Source organism: Sceloporus undulatus, chromosome 1 (genome assembly GCF_019175285.1).
Source record: "Sceloporus undulatus isolate JIND9_A2432 ecotype Alabama chromosome 1, SceUnd_v1.1, whole genome shotgun sequence".
Classification (NCBI taxonomy): Eukaryota; Metazoa; Chordata; class Lepidosauria; order Squamata; family Phrynosomatidae; genus Sceloporus; species Sceloporus undulatus.
In genome coordinates this window covers 70,372,941-70,385,251 of record NC_056522.1, presented here as the reverse complement: position 1 = coordinate 70,385,251, position 12,311 = coordinate 70,372,941, and the positions used below count along the sequence as shown (strand labels likewise).

The 12,311-nt window shown below is 39.2% G+C and overlaps 1 protein-coding gene across 1 annotated transcript in view; it reads left to right on the top strand.

Annotated features, from left to right (window-relative positions):
* DISC1 (DISC1 scaffold protein) overlaps positions 1-12,311 on the top strand; it is a 267,571-nt gene that overhangs the window by 209,225 nt on the left and 46,035 nt on the right. The window contains exon 13 of the mRNA XM_042456717.1: positions 5,864-6,134. Coding sequence (XP_042312651.1) covers positions 5,864-6,134 — 271 coding nt within the window. The remainder of the gene's footprint in view (positions 1-5,863; positions 6,135-12,311) is intronic.

The following is a 12,311-nucleotide window of genomic DNA, read 5'->3' as shown; positions in this document are numbered from 1 at the left end:
GCAAAAGAAAGAATTTTGTCTTGTTATTTTTAGATTTCAGTTTAGGATTCAGCATGTTTGTACTGCATATGTACAGAAGTAGCAGTTCTGTTATAGGCTAGGAAAGTAAGGATCCTAATGGTGGAGATATTTCTTGCTTAGTAAGGGGATAAGGTGTGATCATGCACAGACAGACAATTCAGGGCAAGAATTCATGTATCTGATGAAGTGGAGTTTAATCCAGCACATCCCTTCCTTGTATAATTCTCTATCGAATACATTTGGAGAAGCACTTGTTTATAAATAAAACTATTCTCTAGCTTGTTCCTGAATGTAGTCTATGGATGGAAATAGTATCCATTTTTTTCAAATAATGATTTTAAAATATGCCTTCCTACCGCAATGAAGAGAATTTTGAATTGATGAGAATCTTCACAGTACAGGACTTATTTTGTGCAAAATTGGCATACGGTGCCAAACATTTTCTGTGCAGAAAATGCTGTTTTCTATGTGGGAAAACCACTTCAACATGACACATGTGGTTTTTGTACAGAATAAGTCCTAAAGTACAAATAGTCTTCAAAAACTGCAGTTTTCAAATTATCTTGTTGCAATGGGAAGAAAATTGCAAAAATTATTCAATGATTTCTTTAAAAAATAAGTAGAATGTTTTCCCAAATATCAGTGATGGGCAACAATAGCTCCTCTGGGGTACAATTTTGTGCCCCTGAGATCTTCTGGGAGCCACATAGAGTGCCAAAACTGCTTAAAAAACATTTAAAACAAAATAAAACTGGAAGAATCCCCAAGTCCATTTCTAGTTTTTAAAAACTGCATTGTTTTAATGTTCAGTAGTTCAAGGGACTCTGAAATCTGTTTTCAAGGTGACCTGTCTTTCCCACTTTCTCCCAGGAGTTGCAATTCACTATGTTTTGGCAAGAAATAGGCAGGAGGGAGCTGGTCTGTAGAAGCCAAGAACTATAAAAACAACCTTGTACTGGATGCAACCTGAGGGCTTCACTTTGCCAGTTGCTTCCATAGACTACTGTAGATTCACAGCAACCCTGGATCTGAAAAACACAGACAAGTAAATGTATTCTGTTTACCATGTTGACAATGTATTGGTAAATGATTTGTTCCAGCTATTTAAAAAATACCTTTGGAAAATCAATATTTAATTGTACAGCAGTTATAAAATACATTTATCACAATAGTATTGTGAAGATTGTTTGACTCTGGAAATTTCTCTCATTATATGAAAGAATGGGCTTGGTTAATTTATTTTTTTCCAGTTACTGCCTACTTTTGTACCACTATTTATGTGTGTCTCCCCCATATACACTGACATCACAAAGTGTATTATAAGATGATAAAAGAATCCAATTTAATGTTCTGACAAATAAACCATTTTTAAGATTAATGTGTGTTGTATAAATCAGACCTTATCAAGAGCGGTTATGAAGTACAATAAAAAGTGTTTGATGCAACACTTTTAATTAAAAAATAATTTCAGCTTCCCCCCCCCCCCCCTTTTCCCTTTTATGGCAAGGAGATATTTAAAGTCTAATATATATTGGATAAGAAACAAATGCTCTGTGAAGTATCTTGCTGTGAATAAGAAAACATATAATGGAAGTAGCCTGAACAATCATATCACAACATATAGATCTAACTTCATATGTTTGAGGTAATTTTATTCATCTAGCCCACATGCCCATTAGCTGCATGAATTTCTCTCCCCCAGTTTCTCCATCTCTACACTCACTACAAACACCTGTTCTTGTGGATTAACTTCTATCAACTAGTGTCAACAGCATGCCAAACAACAGTGTACAGCTTGAGTAACATAGGCTGATCTACAGAGACTTTCATTGTAAAACCTGTTGTCAAAGTGACTACCATATATACTCGACTATAAATTGAGGGCAGGTTTTGGGGCCAAAATTATGGATTTTGGTATGCCCTGTGGATAAATCGAGGGTAAAATTTAGGGACATGTAACAAAGGATGTAAAAGATGAAGCAAAGGAAAATTATGCCAAAGAATTTATAAAATTCTGACAGACATAACTGTTTGTGCTCACCCTAAAGGCTGGATGCATGTGAGAGTAGAGATGGTTGGTGCTTCTTTTTAGGTGCTCCCAGGATGGACAGAGTGCTTGCATTTTACCTCTCTACTCAGAGAAAGGAGGTGACTACTGTATATACTTGACTATAAGTCGACCTCATGTATAAGTTGAGGGCAAATTTTGGGGCCAAAATTATGGATTTTGCTATGACCCGTGGATAGGTCGAGGATAAAATTTAGGGGCATATGGCAAAGGATCTAAAAGCTGTAGCAAAGCAAAACAATGTCAAAGAACTTACAAAAGTCCAGCAAACATAACTCTTTGTGCTTACTCTTAAGACTGGATGGATGAGAGAGTAGAGGGGGTTGGTGCATCACATATTATACTCTTGCTTTTCCCCAGGAGATAGTTCCTTGTTATAATTAAGAGTTAAGATACAATACTTACATTGACCTGTGGATAGGTCAACTCAGTTTTTTTGACCCAAATCTCTAGACTTATACATGAATATATGTATGTATATGTATATGTATACACATATATACATATATGAGTTAAAGTACAGGACTTACATTGACCCAGGGATAAGTCGACCCATGTTTTTGGATCAATTTTGACCCAAATTTCTAGACTTATACATGAGTATATACAGTAGTCAACTAATCAAAATAGGAACACAACTATGTCCCATGAACACAGTAAAAACTTCATCCCTGTTCTCCAGGTTCACAGGCCAGAACAGACTAATCAACAAACCCCCCTATTCATTATATATTAAGGACAGAACATAACTATATTTTCACATAATTCTTAACAAAATATTTTTACATGTTCAGAGCATGTGCAATTCTGAGTAACACTTTGTGAAAGGATGTTGTGATACAAGCATTCTTTGTAAAGGTTTTTAGCTTGCCCACCCATTTTTCCTTTCCCTGAAATGTTTCGTAGGGGCCTGAACTGCCTTTGGCCATCCTTGCACCATATTCCACTATGAGTAATTTCCTTGGACCTTGAAGCTCTGATTTTACTTTATTTTACTAGGTTCTACGTGGTTTTCTGCCTGGGGGATCAGGAATAGAGGGTACATTCTGGATTCTCATCACTCGCTCCAGTGCTCCAGATTACTCTAAACCCAACTGAGCATTCACCAGAAGGAACTGAGCAAATTTCTGGGTTTTGTTTTTGTTTTTGTTTTGTTTTTTGCAAAAGAGCCTCATAGTCACTTATCTTACAGAGTTATTTCAGAGAGTTGGAAAGAGTTGTGCAATTCAGAGGACAGCATGCCAGAACAAATAGAAAGGGCAATGTAGAAGCAGGATGGATAGCTGTAAATTGGGAGTGGGGATCCTTTGTCCCTCCCAACATTTCACATTTCAGTTCCCAGCAGACAATCCAAGCAAGTGAGCTGGACTATACACTTAATACTAATGTCAAAACATGCCAGCCAAGACAATCTGATATGCTAAAAATAAAAAGCTAAAAAAACTTTTTCTGTTCCCAAATATAACTAAGAGAGATAAATGTAAAGTACACTCTACTGTAAAAATATACATCTTTATGGTAGTAATGGTACAGAAACAATAGATTATCTTCAAACATTTTAGTATGGCTAGATTACTGACTGGAATATAGCCCACTAATATGCTGAAGTGTGTTCCCATTTCTTTGCAGCACTATTCTAAACCCAAAGGAATTCAGGCAGCAATTTGGAAAGCTCAAATTTCATGCCATCTTTAAACAGTGAACCATGAAGCATTACAATGTTTCATAATTTCATTACTTATATAATATAGTCATACATGTACATCCCAAATAGTGCAAACTGCTTTTGTTGTTGTTGTTGATACAGTTTTATGTATATCTGCTTTGGTTGAGAAAATTAATGTTAATAAATGGCTAGGTCCCCTGCACACTAGATAATTGTAACACTATGGTTTCATTTTAATAGTCATGGCAACATCCTATGGAATCCTGAGAATTGACCAAGAATTCTAAATTGTTGTTGTTATGTGTCTTCAAGTCACTTCTGACTTACAGAAATCCTAAGATGACCCTACCACAATTTTTGTTTTCTTTAGCATGATTTATTCAAGGAAAGTTTGTCACTGCCTTCCTCTGAAGCTAAAAGAGTGTGGCATGCCCAAAGCCATTGAGTGGGTTTCCTGAGTGGAGATTTGAACCCTAGTCTCCCAGAATTGTAGCCTAACATTCATTATAACTTGCTGACTCTTGAGAATTCTAAATACCAGCCCTCCCCATGGCAAACCATAGACTTCTAATGGGAATTGCTGTGGTAGGTAAAGTGGAATCATGATACATTGTGTAGCTGTGTAATGTGAAAGGGCCCATGATAACTACTAAATCTAATAATAATAATAATATAATAATATGTTTTATTTATAGACCGCTATTCCGCTTTGATCATAGCGGTGTACAAGTAAAAAATTGCAATGACAACTACAAAGTACAATCAAAATATTTAAAAAAGAAATAATTGATATTAATTAAAAAAGAATGTTGTCTTCCAGGCGAGGCCTGTTGTTGCTGGCCTGCCTCTCTCCCCCTCAAGATGCTGGTCAGGAGGAGGGCTCTTTGTCTTCAGGCCAGGCCTCTCTCCCCCTCAAGATGGTGGTTGGAGGAGGGCTCTTTGTCTTCCAGGCCAGGCCTCTCTCCCCCTCAAGATGGCGGTTGGAGGTGGGCTCTTTGTCTTCCAGGCCAGGGCTCTCTCCCCCTCAAGATGTAAATACTACTACACATTGAGCCTTCCTTATCCCAAATGCTTGAGACCATAAGTGTTTTGGATTTTGGAATACCTGTATTTGCATATACGTACATCATGAGATATCTTGAAGATGAGACCCAGATCTAAACAGAAAATTCATTTATGTTTCATATACACCTTATACAAATAGCCTGAAGGTAATTTTATATAACATTTTAAATAATTATGTGCATGAAACCAAGTTTGTGTACACTGAACCATCAGAGAGCAAAGCTGACACTATCTCAGCCACTCATGAAAAAAGTGCTGGTTTTTGGAATTTGGTATTTCTGATTTCGAAATTCTGGATAAGGGAGACAATGTGTAATAAGCATATCCTCAAAGAATAAGAAATTTAGACAAGTAATGTTTCAAAATGCATCTATGGTGTAAAGTAGTTTCTATTAATCACTGTTTGAATTTGAGGAAATCAAGTTATGTTACAACAACAATTTCTCAGTTCCTTTTCAAATCAGGATGGCTTTCCTTATGCTCACTGGCTCCATGGAGCCTCAACAGAAAGGGAGACAAACATGACTGTGCGGAGAGCACTGACTTTACATCTAATCCAGCAGATGCAGTGTGCACAGAGGAATACAGTATAGAGAGCTCCATGCAAGGAGGGCCTGACTCATGCTTTGTATGCAAAACCCTTACATTGTGGGGGAAATAGGAGTTTCTGATTCTTTGGAGCTCCTTGTAAACATTAAAAATCTTAAAGCATTGGCTCATAGCTGTGGGCAGGATGCCTCTTGACTGCAAAATAGCTGTGGAATCTGGAGAACAAGCCAAGTTGTTGGTAAACCAATAAGCACCAGAGAACAGCATCCTAAAGCATCAAATGGACAGCACACATATTAAATAGAATTCAGGAAGCAATAATTCATTAATGATTTGGGAGTGGGGGGAATCTCCTGAATTCTGTATGAGAACTATTATATTTTTTATCTTTTAAAACTAAAAACAACAAGAGAAGAGGCTGAAAGCATTGCATAGAATGTGACCTCTTGCCTCTGAACTGTGTTTTTTTAAATTTTCTTATGGCTTTATTTCAGCTGTGGGAGCCAGCTTCTTGAAAGAGTGTGGGAAGTTGACTTAGAGGCCTGTCAGCTGTTGATCCAAGGCTTTCAACGGAAGGAAAAGAGTGGTTGCATTTTTGAGGTAGAAGAAAGCCAAACAGATGAAGTGGAGGATGCTGCTGTTGCCTCTTTAAGTACCAAGCAGGAACAAACAAAACACTTTCCACTGAAAGACTCCAAACGGAGTGCTCTCCAGCACCCTCTTATCCAAAACAAAGACCAAAGGACACATTGGGAACCAGAAGAGGTATCAATGTTTTTGTTTTCCTTTATTTTGCTTTGTTTTCCATTGATATCATCCTTTTTCATTTTTGACAGAAAAGGTATTGCTTGGGCTCCAAAGTTAACCCCTCTGGGAGAAAGTGAAATTTACTCTGGGAATCAGAGGATGAAGCCAAAGGGGGATGCATCGCTATTGTTAACTACCCTTGGGTTGACTTCAACTCATGGCCATCATGCGGATGAGACATCTCCAAGACTCTCCGTCTTCCATTGCTCTGCTAAAGTTTTGCAGATTCATGCCCATGACCTCCCTAATTGAGTTTAGCCATCTAGTGTGCGAGTTTCCTCTCTTTTTACTACCTTCAGCCTTACCTAGCATTATTGTCTTTTCTAATCAGTCATGCCTTCTCTGAAGTATGACATCCTCAATTTGATTATCTTGACTTCTACATATTTCAGGCTTGATATGTTCAATGACCTATTTGTTTGTCTTTTTGCCTGTCCATGGTATCCTCAGCACTCTTCTCCAGAACCACATCTCAAATGAGTTGATTTTCTTTTTATCTGGATCACACATGAACAAATTGCTCACATCCATGTCACAAATAATATGGTACCTACAGACAGATTACAGTTACTGGCCAGTCTTTGTTGTTGTTATGTGCCTTCAGGTTAACTCTGACTTGTGGCAATCCTAAGGTTTTCTTGCAAGATTGATTCAAAGGAGATTTGCAATTGCCTCCCTCTGAGGTTGAGAGAATGTGAAATGTCCAAGGTTGCCCAGTGGATTTCCATAGCAGAGTAGGGATTCAGACCCTGGTATCCCAGAGTCCTAATCTAACATACAAACAGCTACACCACATTGGTTCTCTTTGGACCATCTTGCCTACGTGTAGTCAGCTGCACCACAGATTGGAAGCCACTTCTGCGTAAGAATTAGAACTTTATCACATGCAGATTTTAAACCGCAATTGTAGCAAGAAAATAGCACATTTGACAGTACCTATTGCACAACTCTGCCTCCTTACCCATTGATGCTGTACCCCAGAAGTGTTATCAAAGGGCATCTTTTCATTGACAGGGAAACCCGTCAGTAAGCAGCCAGTTGTGCTGCCACCCCATTATTCCATAGGTATGATAAGTGATGGTCTGTGGCAGCACTGATATTGAGCAGTCATGTGATTTCAGACTCCTCCTTTCCCACTCTCCTCTTCCTCCATGCTATTCTCAGGTAGCCTGTTTTCTTTCTTTATTTCACCTTTTTTACTTTATTTTCTATTTTTCTTCCTTTAAAAAAACTGTTTCTATAACTCCAGAATTGCATTACATTTTTTTTTAAAAAGGAAAGGCATGCTAAGTAGGGCATAAGGCAGGAGGCAGGGTTAAACAGGAATGAGGAAGAGTGCATGTAGACTGTCAATGGCACCAAATGCCCCCATCATGCTATTGGGGAGGGGCTTGATAGCACAAGTTCCAAAACCACTGTTCCTGTTCTATTAAGAATGTGCTTGTGGCTAGACCGAGGGTCATGTGATTAAAGTCCTTAGATAATACATGAATTGCCCTCAGAGGAGCATTATAACTGTGTAACTTTATTTTTGTTGAAGAGGAGAATTTTGAAAGCACAGATCAATGTTTTCAACAGTGTTTCATGAGGCTGGAGGCTGCCTGGTCTTGGGAATTCTCTACCTGAGGAACGCCTTGAAAGCCAACAGTCTCCAAGGTTCACTGAGCCTTCCATCTTTTCATAGGTCAGTAAAATGAGTACCCGCTTGTTGGGGGCAATTGTCTTACATATTGTGAACCGCTTAGGGAGTGCTAATACACTGATAAGAGGTATAGAAATGTACTTCCTACTTGCTATTGCTATTATAGTACTTCTGTTCTCCTTCCAGAGGTAGATGGTTGTAAAAGTGTCCTTGTGTCAAACTGATTTTTCCAGCAGGACAAAAGGCATGCCTTTACAATTGTCTCCCTTAGGAATAGTACAAAATTGATTTAAGGTCATGCAGAGAAGTAAACAAAAAGCTATTTCTGTTTCATTGTCTTGTCTTACTTTTGTAATGTGATAAGGCTCTGAGACTTAATATACCAATTTAAAAAATACTTGTAGTCATGAAACCTTACTTACTCTTGCTTCAGTATTAACTCTAAGTTCACCTGAAATATTTTCATAAGCATCGCATTCATTTTACCAAATGTAGTTTCCACTGTTTCTGATACCTTTGTGTTTTATTCATAGAAATTAAATGGATGCTTAATTCAATTTTATACTGGATTAATACAGATTAACTCAACATTATCTAAAGGTTCTTAATTGTGCATTAGCAACTGATTGAGACTTTACCAGAAGGCATGTCACTAAAATACTTTGGTTCCAACCTGCTTAATAAACGTAGTTCAAAATTAAATAGTAACTGCTAATTTCAACCTTTGAGTAAACAAAGCATTTGGATGTACAAGTTGTGCATCACACAGAAGATATTTTCAATTTTTGAGTCTAATTCTGGCTTTTGATTCTGCCTGTCCCTTTCTTGAACCTGGAAAGAAGGTGACAGTGACAATATTGCTTGATAACTTGGGCCAAAACATGGAGCAAAACTACTTTCCAGATAAGTATTCTAAGGGCACATAGGCGTAAATAAAACTCCAGAACAGAGAGAGAGAGAGAAATAGTTATTTTTGATGTACATGTTCCTATATTAAAACCAGCATCATTCCCAGTCTCTCTAGCTACTTGCTTGCATTTTAATGTGTATATATGAAATGCTACAGCTAGCAGACAAACAGAAAATGTCAATGGTCAGAACTCATTTATGCCTTCCTTTTACTTAGATGTACTACTAGGCTGCTGGCTTGAACTCTAACTCTTTACCATGGGAATTATTTTAATCACCTCTGGCAAGCCATACCAACTCAAACTGAAGCCTAAATGCTAACCCCAACAATTCAGTCATTCCATACGAGCCCTTTTAGCACTTAGAAACATTCTGTATCATGACCAAGGCATAGTTGGCAGCTGGAGGGAAAGGGCTTTCAACCAGACAGAAAAGTTCAGAAAATTGGCCCTGCATTCAGCAATGGGAGAGCAAACATAAAAGGGAGGTTTAAATGTGTAATATCACTGTAAAAGGAATGCTTAAAATGCACTTTGTCTAGAAGCCGTCTGTAAACAGCAACGACAACATATGTCCATAACCAAAGGCAATAATAATAATAATGTTAGAGAAGCAGCACAACATAAATAGTAGTGGGCATAATAAGAGGAATCATTTCCAGAGAATTTTTGTTGATTACAATTTTCAGTTCAAGACAAGGTAGTGATGGAAGGAAGCCAGAATCCAATATACATGATTTCTGAGCAGGAGATGGAGCAGGAGATCCCCAATACAGAATAGCAGAAGAATCTTCTATAGGCATACTTTTACTTCTCTTTTGGCATGAAAAAGCATCATGAAAATGAAAGCAGCATTTGCAGTACATTGTCCCTAGCTGTGAGAGATTGGAGTTTCCTCAGTGACCTGTCACATTTCTTTACAGAAATTGCCACAGCACCCTTCTGAAGGAGATTTATGGAGAGCTGTAACATTTTCTTTTATTGTATCTTGTGAAGCTATCGTATTATTTCTTTTTCTTTTATCGTATTTTATGAAGCTTCTTCTCCTAACCTTTAATGCCCAACACAATCTGCCCCCTTATTTGTCTGCTCTTATCTCTTCCTTTCATTCTACTTGTGCTTTGCGATCCAGGGGGTCAGGGTTGTTGACCCAACCAAGACTTTTTTCTTTCCCAGCTCAGAATCACACTTTCTCCCTTGCCACCCCTTGTTCCTGGAATCATCTCCCCAAACATCTGCGGACAATTATTTCCTTAGTTAATTTTAAGTCCGAATGAAAGATGATCTTGTTTATGGAAGCATTTCAGATTTCAGCTTGATATTTTGGGCAGGTTAGACTAAGAGTATATTGCCACTTCATAGTTTATAAGTTTTAGAACTATTTAATGCTAATTTGTTTTATTGTTTGTTTTTAAAATTTCATGCTTTGTGATTTAAGATTGTATGCTACAGGCAGGTTTTATCTTGTTTTGATGATTATGTAAAGTGCCATGTAAAACTTACGGTGCTATATAAATAAACTTTAATAATAATAATAATAATCGTGGAGGGGTGGCTGGGTTCTCCGGTTGAGGCAGCCAAGGGAGGGTCAGGGCAAGGAGGCAGAGAGAGAAAGACAGAGTGCCTCTGCCTCTGCCTCTGCCACTGCCACTCCCATGGATAGAGAGAGTCCCCTGGAAGATTCTGGTAAGCAGCAGCAAGGCGAGGGGTGTACCAGAGGGCAGTCCATCTAGAGGAGGCAGAAGAGGAGTTGCCAGGGCCTAAGCCTTCACACCATGCCACCACCCCTCCTCTGTTGTTGTATGCCTTCTGTCATGGGGTTATCTTGGCAAGGTTTGTTCAGAAGGAGTTTGCCTTTTCTTTTCTCCTCTTCCTTCTCCTCTTCCTCTGTAGCAGCTGTTCTTCCTCTCCCCCCCTCAAATGTGAATGACAAAGAGGAGTAAAAGGGGAGTAAACAGCCCCAGAAAGATTCGATCACCAAATAACCCGGTTTTCACACTGGGTTATTTTGTAGTGGGAATGAGCCCTTGGCTTCTTTCTCAGCCTGAGTCTACTGTGATTACAACCCTGGAATGTTTTTTTGACTCTGGTATCTTGCTACTCCCACTCAGATTCTGCTTTGATTTAAGGCTCTGTCCTGACCCCAGATTGTTTGTTACCAGACACTGCTTGTTCATCTGGTTACTGCACTTTGGCACTTGGTGTTCTGTTGCAGTGTGAGAGCAAGACAGGCAATAACTATGATATGCCTATATTGCCTTTTTGTACACAATTAAGTACTGAGGCTTTTTCACATAGATTTTTCAGACTACAGTTACCTGGAATGGGAATGTGTGATCAGAAAAGCTATGGCAACCTGTTTCAATTCCATGCCTTTCTCAGTTTTATTTACCCACTGAAATAGTCCACTAATGTATCCAGGTTGTGCTACCCTTCTGTTTCTGTGTACTGTGCATAGGCTTGTCAGATATCAAGATCTGGCCCAGATTATCACACCCAAGGGAAGAATCTCAGGGTGAGAGCACTGTCTTGAAAGCTATGCGAATATATATTTTCCTGAGTTGTTAAATTTGGTGGTTTTTGTCTGAATGCGACATTCTGTATTACTCTGGTTGGTGCATAAGGTATTGTGATATCACCCTTGTAACACTCCTAGGGCCTGTGTCCTGAGACATCACAAGGGATTGTTCCTAGGCTCAAGTTTGGTCCCTGAAATCTAAGGACCTGGAATACTCCTAACCTGACAACCCTTTAAGTCTGATTCTGGAATTATTCTGTGCGTAACCTTGGACACCCTCCCCCAAAAATAAATGGGAAAAGAGTCTTACATCTAAAAAGGCTTCCCTGAAAGTATACTTAGCCTTTTCTCCTGATGTTTGTATGTACAGTGCTGTGCAAATTTACAGTGCTATATAAATAAAGCATAATAATAATAATGTGGAAATTAAAGTTTCCCACTTCAGGCAAAACTGAAACAGTCTAAATCAGCCACTTGCTTTCCCTCTGCCAGTAGCTTACTGAGTCTGGTTCAGTTTTGCTGAAGCTGGAAACGTTTTTCGTAACACCAAGGGAAAAGGCAAAGTTTACTTTGACAGGAGACAGGGAAGCTTATTTAAAAAAAATTCCTTTCACTTTCTCTGGCGGGTTATAGACCGCCAAAAATACGTATTGAATGCGTATTAGGGTTAGGAAGGGGCGGTGCTTCCGCACCCCCCTAACCCTAATACGTATTCAATACGTACAATATGGCGGCGGCCGTTCCACACAGCCGCCGCCATATTGACGTAACGGACGCTCTGCGTCTGCACGTGGCGCACCGGAAGTGACGCCGCGAGTGCACCCTTTGGCACTTGCGGCACCTCTTCCAGGGCCCCAGAAGGAGTGCGATTTCCGCGCTTCTTCCTCTGAGCATCTGGGAGCCCCGCGGTGTGGCAGCTGTGGCTCCCGGACGCTGCAAGCGGCGGCGGCAGGACAGCGCTGCTTCTCGGCGGTATGTAATCCGCCAAAGAAAGGTAAAGCACAAATTTGAGACCCTACCCCTATTGTAAAAGTCAGGGGTGTCTTCAAATATGAGGGGGAGTCCCT